The 23,370-nt window shown below is 42.9% G+C and overlaps 1 protein-coding gene across 5 annotated transcripts in view; it reads right to left on the reverse strand.

The window, feature by feature from the left end:
* Window positions 1-23,370, reverse strand: part of AGAP1 (ArfGAP with GTPase domain, ankyrin repeat and PH domain 1) — a 641,433-nt gene that overhangs the window by 192,948 nt on the left and 425,115 nt on the right. For 4 of the 5 annotated variants that reach the window (XM_034785592.1, XM_034785589.1, XM_034785591.1 and 1 more), the window contains one exon: window positions 1,610-1,778. In XM_034785592.1, coding sequence (XP_034641483.1) covers window positions 1,610-1,778 — 169 coding nt within the window. The remainder of the gene's footprint in view (window positions 1-1,609; window positions 1,779-23,370) is intronic. The other variant, XM_034785590.1, reaches the window with a different exon arrangement.

Genomic DNA, 23,370 nt, shown 5'->3' on the forward strand with positions numbered 1-23,370 from the left:
CACACAGTCAACCTGTGGAACTCTTTGCCAGAGGATGTTGTGAAGGCCAAGACTATAACAGGGTTCAAAAAAGAACTAGATAAGTTCGTGGAGGATAGGTCCATCAATGCCTATTATCCAGGATGGGGAGGGATGGTGTCCCTAGCCTCTGTTTGCCGGAAGCTGGGAACGGGCGATGGGATGGATCACTTGATGATTACCTGTGCTGTTCATTCCCTCTGGGGCACCTGGCATTGGCCACTGTCAGAAAACAGGATATTGGGCTAGATGGATCTTTGGTCTGACCCAGCATGGCCGTTCCTATGTTCTTATGTAATACTGTGTGCAGTTCTGGTTGCCTCATCTCCAAAAACATATATTAGAATTAGAAAAAGTACACAAAAGGGAAAAAAACATTATTAGAGGTATGGAACAACTTCCATATGAGGACAAATTAAAAAGACTGGGACTAGTTCACCTTAGAAAAGAGATTATGAAGGGGGGATATGATTGAGGTTTATAAAATCAGGAATGGCGAGGAGAACATGAATAGGAAAGTGTTATTTATCCCTTCATATAATTCAAAAACCACAGGTCACCCAAAAAAGTCAATAGGGAGCAGGTTTAAAACAAACATAAGGAAGTACTTCTTCACACAATGTACAGTTAATCTGTGGCACACATTGTTGGAGAGGTTATGAAGGCCAAAACTATAGCTGGGTTAAAAAAAGAATTAGATAAGTTAATGGAGGACAGGTCCATCCACGGCTACTAGTGAAGATGGCCAGGGACACAATCCCATTCTCTGGGTGCTCTTAAATGTCTCATTGCCTGAAGCTGGGACTGGATGACAGGGGATGGATCACTCAAAAATTGCCCTGTTCTGTTCCTTCCCTCTGAAGCATCTGACACTGGCCACTGTCGGAAGACAGGATATTGGGCTAGACAGATCCTTGGTATGGCTATTCTTATGTTCTCTAAGAAATGAAGCATCCACCCTCACTCACTGTTTCCTGCTTCTGGTTGGGAGGAACATGGGACATTTTAAAAAGGAAGCTGATCTCTCACTTTCTGCAGCATAGCGTATGGGAGGATTCTGCAAATGAAGATGTTCCTCTTCAGACCCTGCTTCAAACAGCTGACAATAACATGGAGAGGGAAGAGACAGAAGTTAGACATGGGTGCTGTGAATCCCACTGGCACATTGGAAGTGCCCTTTTCCAATTGCATACATCTCTTGTTTCTAGCCCAGAAGGGATGCAACATATTGGACCCAATAACCTCGCACTGGGACAGGACTGAATATTTCTCATTGTGAGCCGCTGTGTAATTTAGAAGGGAAATAAGGAAATATTTCACTGGCTAAGCACTTTAAAATAAATAAAAAGGTGGCAGTTTAAAGGTGCTCAGAGGTCTGAGATCTCTTGTGGGAAATGGATTAGTAGACAGAGGGAAAGTTTAATATTCATGGATGTCATTTGTCACATGAATTTGTAATTTATTTCATAGCCATCTTTCCCACATAGGTGGTATATATGTATGAACATATGTGTGCACTCACACAGTCTAACGTATTTGACTGGAAGTGAACATAAGTCCTTTTGTTTTGCTCAACATGCTATTCTCTTACCTGAATTAGGAGAGATGTGTAAACTGCTCATGTCTTTGGACATACCATTGGTTTTGGGACTGGAGATGGGTGCACAAGCTGACGTCGCTCGAGGTGGCCTCTTTCCTGGCACTTTCACAGTAGTTCTCAAAAGGTCGATTTCTTTTCCGTGAACGTTCTGCATATAGTCCTGCAGAGAAACAAACCAATAAAAAAAAATTAAAAAGGTACAAGAAACCTAGAAGTTAGAATAGTATATTAAGAAGTGGAGACTAAAAGTGGGCAAAGCTTTTCATAATTCTTGTTTATCAAACACATAAATGCACCAAGAGGACAGATCCTAATGCAGAAAGAGGTTGGTCAGTGGCTTGAATAGAAACATCCACCCGTTTACCAGGATACTGCAGCACAGCAAATTACACTCATCTTCTTTATACCCATACAGAGTCTCCAGAAAAAGGGGCCTTTGCATTTGTTCTCCAAAGAGAATTCTTTTATAGAATTCTCTAAAAGTATGTGGGGTGACCAGAGTAATAGTACGGTCATGTAGACTTAGCCAGACAATTAGCTACTGTATCTGGAGCTACCAGATATTTCAAGAATAGGCCAAAAATTAACTGGTTAGTATGCTAGTGGTACAAAATGGCTCGTACAAAAGCCAGAGTTGCATATTTCTGAGTTCCTCAACTCCATAGGTAACTATACAAATAAAATGGATTGAAACTATCCTATAGCGTTCTCTTGTTTGGAAACAGTCTTGTAATTCTTAGTTGCCAGGTTAACATTTATTTTTGTGATACCGACAATGTTCTCTTCAGGGCAGTTTCCCATTAAGTAATGGACTTGATTCCATAATGTTGGGATTAGGAAGGCTGAATTAAAGGCAGAAGGATTAAAATAGTTTGGCACATAGGCCTGTTATGGGTCCAAATGACTGCAACTCTTGTATGGCTACAATTTGGTAGATTATTTATTTTCCATAAATACCACTTCACCTTTGACATAGCAACACAAATTTTACAATATGAAATACACATTCTGTTTAAACATGCTGAACTCTGCTACTGGGGCAATACTTATTTTCTAGTAGACTTATACAATTTGATAAAGAAATTATATCGGCTTTCTTCAGGTTGTTTGTGAATGCAGTGAATATTTACATGGTATAAAGGGGGAGTCGGAACAGTTCACTGGAGGTATTAGAGTGCAGAGCGACACTGAAAATTAAGTATCAGAGGGGTAGCCGAAAATAAAAAAACCTCCCTTCACTAGTTTCTGGATACAGTACAAGATGAAAAGAATAGCTCCCCTTATAAAACATCAAGTTGGTATAACTTTCTTGTTCAATGCCAATTCTTCACAAATTAAAATACAATAAGAGGAACGTAATTGAGCATTTATTGCTTATGGGCTCTAAAATGAGGCTAATCAGATAGTGACTAAACCTCAGCATGCGCTCTTTTAATAGACACATTTTATTTAACATACAATAACTGATGTATTCCAGTTAAATTTTGCTAATGGAGAAGTTTAAAGTGTTCTCTGCAAATTCTGGAACTGGAGAGGACACAAATCACCTTTAACCCACAGTTTTGGAAATGTCTCAGGCACAGATTAAGTTGCCTTAAATAGAGAAGGAATCAGGTTTGAAAGTGAGGTATAAACTTACTGAAGAAAGAGTAAATGAATGTTGGGAAGCAGGGAATAAATATACTGTAACTATTATTTTCCTATTAAACAAAGGTGCCCAAACAAAATAGAAGCTCCACAAGCACTAAATGACAGTTTACATTATTGCTTTCTATGGATGTATTGAATGCACATGACAAAGACCCTTTCATTCTGTGCTGAGTGCATAACAATAATCCTGTACATTTCCCCGTAGAGGGAGAGAGGAAAGCACTGAGCTTCCTTCCACTAGGATGTCAACTCGCTCCTAGCCCTGCATCCACCCATCTTAGATCTGTACTTGAGGAATTAAAGTTACAATTACAAAATAATGCAGCATGTTCAGAAGTGTGATGTGTGGTTTGATCAGATTAGAACAGATGAGGGTCTTGCTGTCATCTGGAATATGCTGTGTTAAAGGAAGAGAGCAAGTCTGATTTTGATATGCAAATGTTACAGATATAACTCCCCTAGATGTTAGTTGTAGAAAATGCTGATCTGAGAAAAAAGGGGAAAAAACCCTTTAACAAGGCATGAGGGTAATTCAAAGCCAAGTACTTTTAAACAGCACTTAACAAGTCCCTAGAGCCTACTCAACAGCGGGCCACCCCAGAAGTGCCATCTTCTGCCCCTCAACAGCTTGAAAAAGTAGTAATTGCAAATCCATTTGCATTTTTCTTCTCAAGTTGTCCATGTTCATCATTCAGCACTGTGAAAAAAACAAGCACCAGAGCAAAGGGAACCCTCCCCAAATGCGTCAATAACAAGATAACGGAGTGCCTGAATCCCCCCGCACTCCTGCTCTTACACCTTTGCCATCGCTTGTTTTTCACATTTCACTCCTAATTATGTTGCATCTATTGCCATACACTTAATTAGCTGCATTAATGTGATTTCTTTTCACATAGTCAAGCAATTAAGAGCTATGATTGAGTTTCATTCAATTAGCCTCAACAAACATGCTAATTGATGTCCCAGATGCAAATGAGGTGCAATGAGAGAAACCTGCTAGCAATCGAGAGTTGTGTCAGAGAGAGACAGCTCTCAGCTTGCTGACAGAAGCACAGCTTAACATGGCGACCACCTTCTGTGGAGCTGCCTTTCGAGGAAGGGAGATAAGCCATTAATGCCTCAGTGTACCAAACAGATCCCTACAGGAATAATGTGCAGCACTGAATCAAATCAGCGTCGTCGCCAATTCTCACAGAAATGGCTGGTAGCCGCACTGTAAGTGGGGAAAATGCAAGGCACTTTACTAGGATTTGGTAGGCGTTACTACCACATTATAACTACCACATACACAACTTCTTTATCTAAAAAATTGTTTAAAAAAGTGTTCATCTAATCTCCGAGCTTGTGAAATACTACATAGGTAATGGCCTACAGTTATCAGTAACTGGCGACTTCATCTTAGTCAGCTGTGGGGCATGCTGGTACTTGAAGTTAAGCCTAGAACACATCAATCAATCAATAATCCCTAAAAATACACTCACTATATTGATTCTCATTGCTTTTCATCCTGAGGTAACACCGTTAGCAGTTTGCTCAAATATAGCGCCACTGAGTGTTAATTTGACTACTCAAGGCAAGTGACTATTAATTAACTCCAAAAATATCCGTGATTGCCATAGAAAGGACAATACTTGTGGAAGCAGCAAAATGTTATTTGATAACACCTCAAAATGAATTGCCCATAGTGAAAAGACATGTTATGCAATAATACAGCTTTCTTTTCAGAAAAACCGTAAATGGAAATATAATTAAGTTAAACAATGAAATGGATGGAAGCTGTTTAGGCAAACACACTGACTGACTAAAGAGATAGATATGACTTGCCTTTCTAAATAGGCCTTGTCTTGAGAATATTTAATACAGCTATTTAAGGATGTTCCTTACTGACTGGAACAAATAATTGCAATGAAAACATTACCCAACTGTTGGTATACATTCACGTGGGCTTCAGTTTTTTAAATTACTCACACAGACAAAATTCAGTGAACTCAGGTGTCCAATTATCATACATTCATCGCCAAGACAATTAGAATCCTCCTTTATAAAAAAAATTGAATAAAAACTGCTATTCTTCAACAAAACTACTATTCATGTCATGGAAAAACACAATCTTGTCTAGAGGGGAAAAAATCAAATTTTAATTTTCAAGATTTAAGAAAGGAACCACAAACATGTCCTTCCATATCACATAACATTGGGCACAGTAGTTCAATTTCTTCTCTACACTACTGTCTGCACATGAGAATATGCCTTTATTTCAGCACCACTTCAAATAAGAAAAAATCAGGACATCGCTCCCCCAGGTTTGGAGGAGTGTACAATGCTCTCTTAAAACAGACACACAGTTTATTTTAAAGGCAAAATTATAGGACCACGCTCATTCCTGCTGTATGTTCCCTCCATTCCTCATGTTGCCTGTCTGGACTCTACACTCCTTGGCACAGGAACTATATTTTTAATATGATTTAAGTGCATAGCACACTACATTGAGGAGGAAATACAAATAAATAAATTACCACACTCTATCAGCTGCATTTCACTTTTTCTATTTCCAAAACCTAGTTTATTATGCAAGAACACTCTCCATGCATTTGTGGCTACCTCACATTTAAACAGTTACCCCTGTCATTGAGCAACACCTGCAAGCACCCAGCCACTTTTGTTTCTACAACCTGACTAATAAGCCAACAGCTAGTGAAATGTTACAAACTAATAAAATATGCAAACTGAATTTGTAGATACCAAATACCATAAACTTACTTCAGGTTTAAAATCCACCTTATCTGAGGGCCTTAATCTCCGGTGCATTGCTCCCTGTGGTCAGCGGCAGCTCCAGGCACCAGCGCTCCAAGCACGTGCCTGGGGCGGCAAGCCGCGGGGGGCAGCCTGCCGGTCGCCGGGAGGGCGGCAGTCAGGCTGCCTTTGGCGGCATGCCTGTGGGAGGTCCGCCGGTCCCGTGGATTCGGCAGCAGGTACGCTGAAGCCGCGGGACCGGGGACCTCCCGCAGGCGCACCGCCGAAGGCAGCCTGCCTGCTGTACTTGGGGCGGCAAAAAAGCTAGAGCAGCCCCTGCTTGTGGTTAAACAACACTTGTGCAAAGTAGGTGTAAAATACGAGCATTCTGATTATACTATGTAAATAACTGTACAAAGAGCAAAGAAGTGTAACCCACACACCTCCTGGGTGTGGTGTTCTGTCCCATCTAGTGGCACCGAGACCACATAGAAAGAGTTAAATGTGTCTGCTCTACAGCTTTAGCTAACAGGGAGTTGGCTTTTAGCTCATGTGGTAGAGGTTCATGCACTAAGCTCCAGAGGTCCCAGGTTCGATCCCGCCCGATGACGACCGGGGTCGGTCAGTGTTACAGAAGCAGAGACTGAGCTTGAGTATGGCAAAGCAAGTGAGACCTTTAAAAGGGAATGAAATTATTAAGTAGGTAGCTATAGACCCTGGGAGCCTAAGAGGGAGAGTTCTGCACTGCTTTATGTAATATACAAAAATGAGTCTGTCTCAGCCTCTTGCTGCCAAAGCAGACCAGGACTGGGAGACACTGCGCCTTGTACTGTTGCTACTGGACTGTTCTGAAATGACAGTGAAAGGTCCAATGTTGCAGTGTGGTCCTCCTTGCGTAGAAACCATATCAGCTCTTTCCCTGGGAGGCCTCAGAGGGGGGGATTCTTAGGACTCCCTCTGGTTGCATTTGGATGGACTATATTTGGAGCAGCCCTTCTCCACAATCCTTCCCCTCATACAATAGAATACACATACTGTTTACCAAGATTAGGGCCCTACCGAATTCACGGTCCATTTCGGTAAATTTAATCGTTATAGGATTTTAAAAATCTTAAACTTCATAGTTTCAGATATTTAAATGACAGTGTTGTAACTGGGGGGTCCCAACCCAAAAGGAGGGGGGGGTTACAAGACTACTGTAGGGAGGTTGCAATATTGCCACCCTTACTTCTGCACTGCTGCTTGTGACAGCACTGCCTTCAGAGCTGGGCTCCCAGGCAGGACGTGCAGTGCTTCCTGCAGCTGGCCAAGATTCACTGAGGTGATTATGACCCGGCCCTGGGAGCAGCCCATGCTGGGGAAGAGGAAGTCCAATCCCTGCCCAGGCAGAACTAGCAGCTGGAGCCTGGTGCATTGTAGGAGCCCCCGGCTAGAATGCTCCCAGCCCTGCCCCTCCCCGACTCTGGGCCCGGCGCTCAGGTTTAAAGGGGACTGCGACTGGCTTTGTGTGTGTGTGTGTGGGGGGGGGGGGGGGGGTGACCACAGCGGCGCCCCAACCACAACACCCTGTGCAGCTGCCCACAGCGCCCATCCATAAGGCAAGGCCAGCCCTGCCCCCCCCTCAAAAGTGACAACCTCCCCATACCATGCCACCCTCACTTCTGCTTTGCTGCCCAGAAGCCCCCGCTCTGTGCTCATCCAGCTCTAAAGGCAGTGCAGAAGTAAGGGTGGCAATACCACGGACCCCCCTGCAATTGGCAGATTTCACTGTCTGTGATGCATTTTTCATGGCTGTGAATTTGGTAGGGCCCTAACCATGTAGCTGTTTGGCTGAGTACACTCTTCTGTCATGCTCAACACCAACACACTCATCACAAGGTTGCTGTGGGTCACAAAATCAATGTGCCTAAACCTAATCTAACCTCTCACTTCTCAGAAAGTCCTGGAAAAAATTGGTCCCTCAAATTTTCATTTTCTCTCTTGCATTCCCTTCCTTTTTCTATCCCCCATTGATAACTTACTCTAAGATAATAAAATACAGAATTTAACCCGTAGAGTGTTGGCTTTTTCCAGTCAAATATTAAGTGGTACATGAATATTTCTGCAGTCCTCAAAGTGTTAACAGCCAGAAAAAAAACACACACTTCCCATTCTGTGACTTGTGTTGAGACAATCTAACAGCTCCCATTTCCCATGCTAGAAACTGGTTAAGACACAGGGCAAGTAGTTAGGAGTTCTATTCCCACTACAGTTATTGGTTTGCTGGTGCTGGGCCAGATATTTGATATATGTACATTAGATGCCCGGTCAGCAGATAGGAGACCCTGCTTGTCTATCATATAGAGATGTTTGTGAGGCTCACTGCATTAAGGCTGGTATATCACTTCCTTATCCGTAGGTGAAAAATGCCCCAGAAGTATTAAAACAGGAAGCCTGTGTTTGTATCTCAGGATGGCATCTTGGAAGTTTTTGGAGAGAGGGAGCTAAGATTAAGATGGCATATTTTAGAGAACAATACCGACTTAGGGAGCCATGAATGGTAACCTGCAAAGCTATTGTTCATCGTCAGGAACAACTGCTTTGTCAGAAGCGGGTGCGAGATGTGGACTGGTAAATGCTGAAGCCGTACTTTTGTGTGTACATGGCAGTCAGACATTTTTATTGCAAAATGCCGTCTGGAAAAGATGCAAAACAAAATTGCTAAACTGCAAAGGAAAAAAAAAAAAGGGGGAAAAACAAAAGGCCCCCTTCCCTTTGCTTATTGAGTTCAAAGGCATAACATGCAGCACCCTGCAGCAAATGGGAAGCTACACTAATTTTAAAGCCATAAAACGCTATAAAGTGCCCTGCGGGGCAGGACTACACTGAAGCTAGTTGCACCTAAATAAGACATGGTTCATTTACTTCGCAGCTTAGCCTAATGTAATCATCAGCGGATTTCTAGCCTAGAGTTGTAACAGGCAAATAGCCGATACTGCGGAGGCGACACTCCCAGCCATAGAGGGGGCCTCAGCTAGATTGCTGTTGATTAGAAAATTTTTCAGTTTTGACAAGCACTTAATGAACATAAATCGCACCTTGATTGGTTTCCATTTGGGGCCACAGGCACACCTGAGAAAAAACAACAATCTCCAACTCCACTTCCCCCATTCTTTGCAGAGACCTCAGAAAAAAACCTACAGTCCTGTTATGAGCCACATAAGAAAATGTTTATCACAAGTTTCTGTGCAAGCAGCAGTAAAAACATTTTCCCTAAATGCGTTCCTACATAGAGATATGGACATTACATCCTTTAACATCTTAGTACACTCTGACTTCTTAAAAGGTACTACAAAGCTACCTCCCCAGAAAATAAACTGGGGGACAATTAGTCATTTTAAAATGTGTGTCAGTCTGTTCTGGAAAACACTCTGATCAACCTAAAGCTCCTTCTGGATCTTGGTAACAAGAAGGTCATCTTGTTCCCTTACTATTAACATTGAGAACTGAGACCCTGAAGTTAAAGGAATAAAAAAACCAAAACATTCACTATGTCTATGCTACAATATTAATCAGATCAATTGGTGCTCGGGGAGGGAGGGGGGTAGGAAGAGTCTTTCAATGTAGAACACCAGATCTCAAACATACAGAATATTGAATTTTTCATAGTTTGCACATTTTCATGGAAATCTGAGCAGGTTATTCTGTGTCTGCCCCTCACTCCCCCCCTGCTCTCACTAGATCATAGCAAGAACCGATCTAACATTTAGTAAACACTAGATCACAATTTGTCTATCACAAATAATTTAGGTAACGTTTATGTCTATACCGGTTAGTTCTACTATTTTCATAAAGCAGCTCTTCATAAATCAATCCCTTGCCTTTTGCTATTTAAATTGCAACTTGTTCAAGTAACCAAACACTCACAGACCTGTCTTTTTTGACAATGAGCTTCACTCTTTGCTGATATCTCTTACATATTGCATATTTACACTATTCTGCAAGTAATAGTTCCATGTGCATTGCAGTGCCCTACACTAATTACATGTGATAAATCTTGTGTCATATGCTCAGAAACAAATGGATTCCAAGCTAAATATGCTTTATATATTCACAGGTCACTTAATGCACAAACAAGGAGAATCTCTACCCGGTTGTGGGACTAGTTACATGGAAACAACAGGAATAATCAGTCTTCATTACCCTAAGCACAGACTGCTTAAGTGGGAGTCTTTTATGGTACAGCTTACTGACCATTATACAGGACACTGAGAACTTCACATTTCATTATGCCCATGGCTTGCCATGATTTTTCACTTGGCATAGCAGGTGCAGTGGTGATTTCATTTAGGGCTACACTCAGTTTGAAGGGACACTGTTAAGGTTGTTAGGATTTAAAATTTACTTACCTCGGCAGTTTTCCCACATTGCAAGCCTTACCTTAAGGGTGGCAGCTATGTATTTAGGTGGTTTTTAAAAACAAAAACAAAAAACTAATCCTTACTGCAGCACTGTTGCAAGGAAACAAAGCAGCCTATCTCCCAGTAAACAACAAACTGCATGGATGATCTCTGTAGTGGTCCCCTCTGGCACGCTACCAACCCCTTTGTTTCCCATACGAGAACACATGCTATCACACACAATATATGTATTAGTTGAAAACACACGGAGGTGATGTGTGATATCCCATATTATCATGGCATAAGGTGGTAAAGTAGCACAGACTTTAATTATCATTTTTTCTGAAGAGGTTACCATGTAGTTTCTACAAAATAACAGTAGCAATATATCAAAGTATGACCAAATTAAGAAATGCAGCCCAGAGAAATTGTAACAAATGACATCATAAAACAGTATACTATTCTGGAAAAGGTTTTAGGACAGACACTATTAAACTTGTCCACAATTATTTTTGTGTGGAAGATATATGGCATCAACACCTCAAATATGCAGCAAGGATTAGACACAACACAGTACATCTTTCATGCCTTTCTGTTTTTCCATTTACTCCAATGTTTCAGACATATTAACTGATAAAAAATAACTATAACACAAATTTGAGCATTGATAATTTTGTCAAACATACATTACCCCTAAAATCACCCTGTCGACTTCCCTTTCCTAGGGTCTGCCCTGAATGCAAAAGGTTTGAAAGAGTACATCTGCATCCTAATTGATACATAGCAATATGAAGTCATAAACAAAGCTATCTTTGGGTCAATTCTCAGACCTATTCAACGTGACCTGATTTTAGGATTACTTGTGCCCTTCCGAGAAAGGTATTAAAGAAGAGATTTCAGACTTTACAAATATCTAGAGTTGTATTTTCATTTGAAGCAAACTATTTTTTATTGACTACAATCATCAGGGAGAGCATGGGTAGTTTGTTAATCCAACATACTTATACATACCTTGGGGCTGGGAAACAGTTCAAGGGGAAACACACTTTTCTGAGCAAGAGAAGAGCCAGACAAAGATGTTTGCACAAAGTTATTCATATACCCAGTAGTGCAACACAGCATTTAAATACTAATGATAGGCAGACTGCAAGAACCCATTGTTGCCAGCCCCCATACTTACAAAAACAATTTGTCAGGTCCCCCAAAATCATGAAATTAGCCTAAAAACAATAATATATTTTGGGTTCTTTTTGGCCTCTGAGTTTTTCAAGTCCCCATTTTCAAGCTTTTCTGCAGAAGCATGAAGTCAAGGAATTTTTAACATGAGAATCCCAGCTTTATTTAATCACATGACTTGAGGAGCTAAGGCTTTAAGAAAACAACACTAAATATAATGAGACGTGAGAACATCGCTGGAGTTGGCTACAGTGCTAGACACTCGTGTGTCACATTTCAATAGTTTTTACATGGATCATCATTTAAACTCTGACTGGGTCCTAGAAGATCAGTCAGTACCTGTAGAATTTCACAAGCCAAGGTATTGTTATGGTAGTTTTAGGCTGTCTCCTAAGAAGGTGAGTGTCATTACAATATAGCAGAGCAGATGTGCGTGAAGCAAGACAACTCCTGGCCATGCTGAAGTTTCACACATCACTATTGCAACATGATTACTTTGTCTGATGATGGAAAAATCATTCCTAAGGTCTTTATCATTAAGCCAACATGAACTATGTTTCTATGAATGATGGAATGACCTCATTTCTCCTTCAGTTAGCACTGTTCATAAGAAAATGTATTTCCAAAGTTGTGGATATCACCTAGTGATTTCCCAGGCCAAACTTATTTAGATGAGTCTCATCTGGATACAGTATAACAAATTTTTTTTTTTAGTCAGTCCTGCAGCACCACCACAATCCCAACAACCTTTGTGAAGGTCATTTGAACAGAGTCTATACCAAATCGGAGAAAGATGAAAATAGAAGCATTGCTCTTATGCCTCAGACCTCAGAGCATTATGATAAAAACACCCAGCTTTCATACAGCACTTTTCATCTGTAGATCTCAAAGCACTTTACAAAGGAGGTCGGTATCAGTACCCCTATTTTACAGAAGGGGAAATGGAAACACAGAGAGATGAGATGACTTGCCCTAGGTGACCAAGCAGGCCTATGGCTGAGCCAGGAACAGAACCCATGTCTCCACAGTCCCAGTGCACTATCCACAATGCTATCCATACAATGCTATTCTCTGTACACAGTCAAACTATTCTCTTGGATATGTACCCAAGATATATAGATGCTAGATGGCCAGCTGGGTTTTATAAGGACAGTCAGCAGGATTTCCCTCTCATTCTTGGTTATTTTGGAAGGCAATGAAATAAGAATAAAGCCGTGGGAACTTTTTCCCAGAAGAAAGTTATTAAATGGTTTCAATTTCCCACAGGCATCATGAGGAAGAGGAGACCCTTCCTTTATAGAGATGTTGGAACTTACCACTTTTCGCATGGTGGGAGATACCAGAATTGTTGGAACACTTTTGAACCCACTGTGTCTAAGATCAATGGTGAGCCATGCATGCTGGAACTAGATGATCTTCCCCCACCACTTCATCCTTATTCTGAGATGAGATGAACCTTTGGAATGGAACCCTTGGAGGTTTGTTTCTGCCCTGACAAAGTTTAGGCTTTGGTTTTCTGCTTGGGAATCTTAGGATTTGTCTTCATGGGGACACTCAGGAAAGAATTTGAATTAAGTGGATTCAGCAACCTAAAGCAAATTAAGACAACTTTAATTCTGAATGAGTATGTCTACACAGGGGTTTAATGCAGTTTAAATAATTCACTTTAAATTTACACCTTTTATTAATTCAAATTAATTTTACTGAGTGTCTCCCTGGAGACAAGCCTTAACAATAGCTTTGAGTACCAAGAAAAGTAGTTAAGAACTGAAATCTTGGGAATACGAAGTAGGGAGCATCTCCTTAGCAATCTTGAGAGTAGTGTTCAGAAATTCTCAAAATAAGCTGTATTTCTTGAAATACAAAGACAATTCTGAGCTTTGATGAAAGGCACTTTCCAAGGAGTTCCACATAACCAGGATAATGATAAAACCCTCCCTTTCCCCACAATCTACCCTGGAGCTGTGTATCGATGTAAAAAACACAAATATAGAAACAAACTGATTCAAATATAAAACAAATTAAAATCCCCTCAGGAAAAAGTTACGTTTTCATCTCTCTTTATTAGAAGTGGGGAAGTGAACAATTGAAGTGGATCCTGGGGCAGAACATTTTACACGAAGGACAACCAAAGCTAAAGCTGTGTCATCTGCTGACCTATGGCATGCTGGTAAAAAACCCCAAAAGGTAGATGGGTGTCAAAATAGGTATTCATCAGGATGACGCTAAGTTAAAGAGGCTTCAAACACAAACTTGTCCTTCACCATTAAAATAGCACTACCCAGCAAGTATCCTAGAGAATATACACAGGGAGCCCTGATGCATGGCACTATGCCATTAGGAACCAAGAGATGCCTAGACAAACTCTCATGGGTCCCTTTGTGAAGGCAAGACAGACATGTAAGATGAATAGGTAGACACGGTGAACTGTGAAACCTGCAGGTCAAAGTTCTCTCTCATTATCCCCTCCATTTTTCTATCAAGGTAGTCCCTTAGGCACACTAAGGGAAGGGCAGGTTTAAGGTTCTTGGAAAAAAACGGTCAGCACCAAGTCCTGAAAATGTAGGCTGCTTATGTATATATTTTCTCCTTCTTTAAGAAAAGGAAAATGCATTTAGTGATTGTGAAAGGTGTCAGGCTGACAGCATTAGCAACTGAAGTTACTTATTTAGCTAACAAAGTATAGCTCAAGCTTCCCCATACTGCCCTGCCATTGTCTCTCAACTCTTCAGGAAGCACCACCTCTAGAACTCAGATGCTAGTTCACTTTCTGCACCCTTGTGATATTTTGTTTCTCTGTCTAGACTGCTTACAAGAGTACCAATTTTGATACCGGTTTGTGTGATATAGACTTTTCATGCAGAAATGGTCCAAGACCACTGAATCATTTCTCATAGGCTGCTGAACATATCTGATAGTAAGGATCTGTGACCATTATGATCTTAGACCTGATACGAAGCAATATTGCCAAACACATTGTCAGTGCTTGAAGAATAGATTAAATATTTTAATGAGTTTTGTCCCTGCAAATTTTGCATCAACTCAAACTGCAGTACAGAGGGACTGAAAGTGTGTGTGTGTGTGTGTGTGTGTGTGTGTGTGTGTCCTATCTCATAGAACTGGAAGGGACCCTGAAAGGTCATCGAGTCCAGCCCCCTATCTTCACTAGCAAGACCAAGTACTGATTTTGCCCCAGATCCCTAAGTGGCCCCCTCAAGGATTAAACTCACAACCCTGGGTTTAGCAGGCCAATGCTCAAAACACTTTGCTATCCCTCCCCATCCCCACTATTCCTGAAAGGGTTACCAAGTGCTGCACATTAGGGAACCACAACTCCAGAGCTCTGAAGAAGAGGTTACTCACCTTGTGCAGTAACTGAGCTTCTTCAAGATGTGCCCCCCCCCATGAGTGCTCCAGCTCAGGTGTCAGTGCATCCCTGCGCCTTTGCTCGGAGAGTTTTAGTAGCAGTGCCCATACGGGTCACACATGCGCGGTGCTGGTCTCGCGGTGCCATTGACGCCTCATCTAGCATGCATGTGACCCGAACCTCAGTTCCTTCTTTACTGTAGGGTCCTATTGCACACTCCAAAGTAGAGAGGAGGAGGATGGGTAGTGGAACACCCACAGGGGAACACATCTCGAAAAACCTCAGTTACTGCACAAGGTGAATAACCTTTTCTTCTTCTAGTGTGTCCCTGTGGGTGCTCCACTTCAGTGATTGTAGAGGATAGTCTGTCCTCCTGAGGATGGAAGGGGCTTTGGAGATGGTTGGTTGATGGAGGATAACACTGCTAATCCTAGCTGTGCATCTGATTCTGGACCTTGTGTTATTGCGTGGTGTTTTGCGGATGATGTTATTGATCTGGTAGAATGTGATCTGGTCCCCTATGGGGATTGCATGTCCTTTAGTTGGTAGCATGGTTGAATGCACCCGGAAATCCATTTTGATAATCTCTGTGCTGATATAGCGGATCCTTTGGAACCTTGCGCGATAGAAACGAAGAGTTTCTGGGATTTCCTAAACGGTTTGGTTCTATCCAGGTAGAATGCTAAAGCTTGTCTAATGTCCAAGATGTGCTGTGTAGCTTCATGTACATTCTCGTGTGGTTAGGGAAAGAATGCGTGTAGATGTATTGGTTGATTTAAATGGAAGGACGAGGATATCTTGGGGGCGATTTTTGGATGGGTCCTTAATGTAACTTAGTCTTTAAAAAAGATAGCACGTGGTGGGCCTGCCATGAAAGCCCCTATTCCTCTCTCATACGTCGAACCGATGTGATTGCCATTAAAAATGCGACTTTCATTGATAGGTGCATTAAGGAGCAGGTCACCAAGGGTTTGAATAGGGTTCTGGTGAGACCTTTTAAAACCAAATTAAGGTCTCATGGTGGTGTAGGTGAGCGTACAACTGGGTAAATTATTTGTAGGCCCTAAGGGAATCATTTGGTGACTGGATGTATGAACAGTGATAGCAGCAAGCTGCACTTTGGTCGCACTTATGGAAAGGCCAGAGTTTTTTAATTTGAGAATGTAATTTAGCGTCAGTGGAAGGGGTGCTGACGCAGCGGTGATTCGTTTGGCATTGCACCATTTCCATTTCTGTAGGTAAGTCTTACTAGTAATAGACTTTCTACGATGTAGCAGCACTTGTTTGACCTGTTCCAAGCAGGCTAATTCGTCATGAGTGAACCATAGAAGAGCCATGCTTTCAGGTGGAGCATCTCTAGGTTTGGATGGTGAACTTGACCCTTGTGTTGTGTTAGCAGGTCCATTTAAAGCAGAAGGGTGACTGAAGCACATGCTGCCATCCGCACTACGTACAGATACCATGGTTGTCTTGGCCATGTGTGGGCTGTCTTGCTTTGTCGGTCCTTATTTTGTGTATCATTTTCAATAGCAGTGGTATGGGTGGGAATGCGTACAGGAGAGATGTGTCCCATTTGATTAGGAATGATTCCCCCATCAATCAGATTCCCAGACCTGCTCTCGAGCAGAACTGCAGGCATTTGCGGTTTTGAGTTATCGTGAAGAGGTCTATAGCTGGGTGACCCAATTGCTGGAATATGTTCTCTAGTATCACCTTGTTCATCTCCCATTCGTGATCATGGGGAAATTGTCTGCTAAGTTTGTCTACAGTGGTGTTCTGGCATCCAGGCAGGTAGGAGGCAGAGATGATGATACTATGTTGGACGTACCAGTTCCAGAGTTTCATGGCTTCTGTGCGTAGTGAGTGTGATTGGGCCCTTCTCTTCCTGTTTATGTAGAACATGCATACAATGTTGCTGGTCATACCCAGATGTTCTGGTTCCTTAGCAGCGGTAGGAAATGGAGGCAAGAACTGTGAACTGCGTGGAGTTCTAACAGATTTATGTGTAGGTGCGTTTCATCGGGGGACCACTGTCCCTGAATCGTGTCATGTTGCATGTGTGCTCCCCACCCTATAAGGAGGCATCCGTTGCGAACATCTGGGATGGTGGTTCCTGTGTGAATGGAATCCCCGAGCACACGATGTTGGGTTGTGTCCACCATCTTAGGGATTCCTTGACTTTGGGTACCATTAGTCATCTGTTTAGGCCATGCTTGTTTGGCTTGTAGACGGTTCCGAGCCATCCTTGAAGGCACTGCATATGTAAATGTGCATGTTTCACCATGAATGTGCATGCGGCCATGTGACCCAAAAGTTGGGAGACATGTGCGGGCTCATATACATGGGCTGCTCATTACTACGGATATGAGCTCGGTCATTGGGTCGAATCTGTTTATTGGTAGGGAAACTTTTGCTTCCACTGAATCGAGGTAAGCCATGATAAATTCTAGGGTTGACTTTTTCTAGTTTATTTGTAGACCTAGAAAAAGATAGACAGACTGGAAAAAGTCTATCGTCTGTTGGGTAGTCCGGATGGTGACTATTCAAGTGGGCTACTTCCGAAGACAGTTGTCCAAGTAAGGGAATATTATTATCCCTTGTTTTCTTAAATGTGCTGCTACTACCATGAGAATTTTGGAAAAGACTTGAGGTGCCAGGGGTGCTAGATAGGCCAATAAGGTAAGACTTTGTATTGATAGTAGTCTGTACCTAAGGTAAATCTTAGGAACCACCTGTGATCAGGGTGTACTATAATATGAAAATAAGCATCTTGTATGTCAAGAGCTGAAAACCAGTCCCCCAGTTCCAGTGCCGGTACTATCATTGTTAACATGACCATCCTGAATTGTCGTTTTCTCATGAATTTATTGAGTTTTCTGAGATCCAATATAGGTATCCATCCCATTTTTCTTCTGTTTTAAGAAATAGTGGGAATAGAAACCCTTCCCTCTGTTGAGTGGGAACTACTTCCACTGCACCTAGTTGTAGAAGGTGATCTATGTCTTGTAGTAGTAGGCAGTCGTGAGTGGGTACCTGAAGAAGGACGGGGATAGGGGGCGGGTGGGTGTATAGAAATGAAGGGGATGGAATAGCTTGTATGGATGATTTCTATGTCCCATTTATCCGTGGTGATGGAAGACCACTTCAGGTAGAAAGGGAGGAGATGATCCCCAAATAGATTGGGTTGTTGGCACTGTAATGTGAGGGAGGTCCTTCAGACCATTGACCAAGCCTTCAAATTTGCTGTTTGGATGAAGGAGCTTGGGTCGCCGCAGGTGGTAAGGGTCTGAGTCTTTGTGGTCTCTGTTTCTGTTGCTCTTATTGGTGCTGATGTTGTTGCGGGTAGGGTGAATATCCGTTTCTTTGGTATAATTGATAACTATTTTGTTTCTGGTGTGTAACATGTGGAATGTTGCCTGCGAATCTTTCACGGTGTGTAACATCTTGCTGGTTTGACTGTGAATGGGAGGTCTTCAACAGTAGCCTGCATTTCCTGGGGGAACCCCGAAGAGTTCAACCATGAAGTCATCACATGACTACCGTGGGAGCAGTAGATCTTGCTGCAGTGTCTGCTATGTCTAGGGACGACTGTAGGGCCATCCTCGCTATCATTTGCCCCTCAGAAACCAGTGCTTTAAAATTGTCTCTATTAGCAATATTCCTGAGGAAGAAAGTCCATGAATTTACCATAGTTACGGTGGTTATATTTGGCAAGTAGTGCTGCGTAGTTTGCCACTCTGAACTGGAGTGTGGAGGAGGAATAGACTGCAGCCAGATAGGTCCAACCTCTTGCCATCCTTATCGCAGGGTGTTGACTTATAATGTGTTGCTTCCCCCTCTGGGTGGCCGCCTCCACAACAAGTGAGTTTGGTGCTGGATGGATGAATAAGAAATCTGTTCCCTTTGAAGGGACAGAGTACTTTTTGTCAGCCCTCTTACAGATTGGTGGTATAGTGGCCGGAGTTTGCCAGACTGTTTTGGCAGGTTCCATCAGCGCCCCATTTATTGGAAGCACTATCCTAGATGATGAGGATATTTGCAAGATGTCAAGAAGTTCGCGTTGGGCCTCCAGCACCTCTTCGAGAGGTATTTTCAATTCCTCAGCCACACTTCTGAACAAAACCTGGAAATGGCTGAAATCATCGGTGGTTGTTGGTGGTGGGGGCATTATTGCCTCATCTGGAGAGGATGAGGTGTTATAACGTTAGGTGAAGTGTCTGGTGGCATACTCTCCTCCTGGTCCTCTGTGGTTTCCGCCCTTGATTCAGTTGTTCTAGTTTCCAATAGTGGAGGCGGGGATTTAATGCCCTCCCGATGTGGACTGAGGGTTCTGCTGTAGTGTCTTCTGTAAGGTCCCCACAGGTTCCAGTAAGGCCAGCGAGTGGGGAATGGCATGGGTGGACCCATCCATGGGTGTCCACACCATAGTGGTGCCTCCTGTCCCTATGTGAACCTTGCTCATAGAGGTCCAGGCGTCACAAATGTTCTGACTGGAGAGGAACGGTGAGATGAGAAGACCCCTTCTTCCTTATCATCCTCCTCACTTGAAATGGGGGGAGGGCTACCAATGATAGAGGTAGTTCCTTTACTGCATGCACTGGGGAGCTGTCGGTGCCCAGAAAAGGGGACTCTGGTGTCAATGTCAATACAAAAAGGCTTTCTGGTGCAGAAATAGGCGCGGTGCCTAGGTCTTCAGTGCCGATAAAGTGGATGCCAATTGCTTCACTGATGTAGCAGTTAGTGCCACTGCTGCTCCTGTGGTATTTGTCAGAGCTGTTGTCATTGTGGGAGGGGGTATAATTGGCGGAGTGACTGTTGGTTCCAACTCCTTCAGTGTCGTCAACGGTGCTGTGGTGGACGAGGTAGGCTTGGTGCCCCTTGACTCTGCACTGGAGAGCTGGGATTCGTCAGAGGCCACTGCATGGGCGGTGCCGGAGGTTCCTGGAGCCTCATAAGTGCTGAGCCACAGTGTGGTCAGCACCGAGGAGAGTGACCTGGTTGGAGACCACTTCCTTGTGGTCTGCTCTCTACGAGATGAAGAGGATGCCCATTTCCTTGCATGAGTCTTAGGAGACCTTGCTGGAGAAATGTCTGGTGATCTGTGCTGGGAGAGGTTTCCTGCCCCAGGTCAGAGGCTGGTCGTAGAGACTTCTCCATCAAAAAGGGTTTCAGGCTCAGGTCTCTATCTCTGTGAACCCTGGCTTTGAGGTTGCTGCAATGGGCACATTTCTGAGCAATGTGCGTTGCCCCCAAGCAACAGACATATTAAGTGTGTCCATCTGACACAAGCATAGCTTTCCTGCACATCATGCAGCGTTTAAAGCCTGATGAACCAAGCATTTCACTCCAGTTTCATATTCACAACAAGCAGGGAGTCTACACAGAAGACTGCTTATGTAGAAATTCTGCACAAACAGGTCTATGTATATAACTGAGTGTTGAATATCTGATTCTGCCTCAAGCTGTGGTTTACATATATGACTAGGCAGAGAAGCAGAAGCGATTTGCATTTTCAACCCACCAAGGGGAGAGCAGCACTTGTCCACAATGAAGGATAGAGACAGGATTACCAAAATCTACAACTGGCCTTGCTGTCCCATTTCCTCTGCAGACCATTGACTCTGTGTGGAACTCTGCTGCAGAATGAGTAGCAGAAAGCACCTACAGCCTGGAGGATGCAAAAAAACTATTCATGGTGATTGGCTGCCACCTGGTTGACAGAGAGAGTAAGAGTGCTCCACACTCTACATTGATAATACTTAAACGAACAAAAATCTTCCATGGACACCCTCGTTACTTTTGCAATGATTTCCAATGGCTTCTTCAAGACTAATGCCAATGGAAATAACATTTAAAATAACATAATATAGGTTATCATTCACCCCATAGTAATGTTATAACGTGAATGTGCAGTAGCTGCTTCCCAACCTTAAACAGACTGGCATTTTTAATTTGCTAACTTCACGTGACTACACATCAAGCCACAGCAAGGAGAGGGGGTTAAAGTATCAAACTTCACCCTGTTCTGTAACACAAAGCTGGGAGGTATTGCTAACACAGAGAAGGATCGGGATATCATACAGGAAGATCTGGATGACCTTGTAAACTCCAGTAATAGTAATAGGATGAAATTTAATAGTGAAAAGTGCAAGGTCATGCATTTAGGGATTAACAACAAGAATTTTGGTTATAAATTGGGACACATCAGTTGGAAGTAACAGGGGAGGAGAAGGACCTCGGAGTATTGGTTGATCACAGGATGACTATGTGATATGGCCGTTAAAAAAGCTAATGCGGTCTTGGGATGCATCAGGCGAGGTATTTCCAGTAAAGATAAGGAGGTGTTAGTACCGTTATACAAGGCACTGGTGAGACCTCGTCTGGAATATTGTGTGCAGTTCTGGTCTCCCATGTTTAAGAAGGATGAATTCAAAGTGGAACAGGTACAGAGAAGGGCCACTAGCATGATCCGAGGAATGGAAAACCTGTCTTATGAAAGGAGACTCAAAGAGCCTGGCTTGTTTAACCTAACCAAAAGAAGGCTGAGGGGAGATATGATTGCTCTTTATAAATATATCAGAGGGATAAATACCAGGGAGGGAGAGGAATTATTCAAGCTCAGTACCAATGTGGACACAAGAACAAATGGATATAAACTGGACACTAGGAAGTTTAGACTTGAAATTAGACGAAGGTTTCTAACCATTAGAGGAGTGAAGTTCTGGAACAGCCTTCCAAGGGGAGTAGTGGGGGCAAAAGACATATCTGGCTTCAAGACTAAGCTTGATAAGTTTATGGAGGGGATGGTATGATGACATAGCCTAATTTTGGCAATAAATTGATCTTTGATTATTAGCAGGTAAATAGGCCCAATGGTCTGTGATGGGATGTTAGATGGGGTGGGATCTGAGTTACTACAGATAATTCTTTCCTGGGTGCTGGCTGGAGAGTCTTGCCCACATGCTCAGGGTTTAACTGATCGCCATATTTGGGGTTGGGAAGGAATTTTCCTCCAGGGCAGATTGACAGAGGCCCTGGAGGTTTTTCGCCTTCCTCTGCAGCGTGGGGCACGGGTCACTTGTTGGAGGATTCTCTGCACCTTGAGGTCTTTAAACCACGATTTGAGGACTTCAATAACTCAGACATAGGTGAAGGGTTTGTTACAGGAGTGAGTGGGTTAGATTCTGTGGCCTGCGTTGTGCAGGAGGTCAGACTAGATGATCATAATGGTCCTTTCTGACCTTAAAGTCTATGAGTCTACTATTGGCTTTGTGCAACCCCACACTAACTTGGTGGAAATTCCTACAGCTTTAAAATTCTAAGCCAGTTGATCAAGTGAGACATCTTGTGACACCCCTGCTGAGGAAACTCTCTGCTCCTGGTGCTCAAATGGCTGGTTCCTTTCAATGTGGTAGTGGAGATATTACTTTAACACTTAAATTGCCAGGGAAAAGTAATGAGAAGTTATAAAACCCTTAGATGTATGGCGAGGAAGGTGAGCAAGTGGTCATACACTGAGATATACCTTCAGTAAAAACCAGAATTGATTGCCCTGTATCAGCATTGCTTGCAAATTGCTTGCTTGACTTGCAGCAGGGAGGCTCAACTCTTGCTTCAAGGTCAAATGCTTTGAGGCTCTCACACCAGCCTCACACAATTTAATGGAAGAACCAGAGAAGCAGATGCAGTTGGGCTGTTCTAAAAGGATCAGAAGAACAGGGGACGAAGCCCTGCTGGAGTGGACAAAGATTTTAGGATATGAATTCTGTTGCGGGTCAGTGCCTTGCAGCTAACTGCCATGCAATTTATGAAATCAATAGTTCTAAAGAGTCAAGGAAGTGACGACAGAGATGACAATAAGACATTCCCAAGAGGTTAGAAAGTAAGGCTGAGAAGTTTTGTACCAAGCCAGAGCAAGCACTAGTGCTCAGTGGATTGCAGTCCCAGGAGAGCTCTTCTGCTGAATGCAGTCAAGAAAGACTTGATTGGTGCAGCACTGGAAGCAGCCCAGCAGGTGGCCCCAACAGTTTTAACCCTCCAAAACTAGGATCAACGTGCAGATCTATGAACGCCAAAGCATTTCCACTATGCTGCATCCCTTCAGAGAAAAGATTTACATTCTTTAATGCTTGTGAGATGAGGCTGCTGGAATGCTGGGTTTATAGGACAATAAATTTGACGGACCTTTGATCATAGTGAGGAATGTGATTCTACAACACAAAAATACACACCCATCTCCCATCTCTGTGGATCTTGGCGAATTCAGAAACATAGGGCGAGATTGTGGTTTTCAGCCATAGCCTGTGCTGGACAGCATGTGGAAGAGCCTGAGTGTAGTGGGATCCCACATTGCAGAAGCAGTTCTGGCTCCACCACCTTCCAAAGAGATGCAGCAGCATGTTCTCCCCTCCCTACCCAATCCGCTCTGACTGATGGAGCAAACTCTT

This window comes from Trachemys scripta, chromosome 11 (genome assembly GCF_013100865.1).
Source record: "Trachemys scripta elegans isolate TJP31775 chromosome 11, CAS_Tse_1.0, whole genome shotgun sequence".
In the NCBI taxonomy this organism is placed as follows: Eukaryota; Metazoa; Chordata; order Testudines; family Emydidae; genus Trachemys; species Trachemys scripta.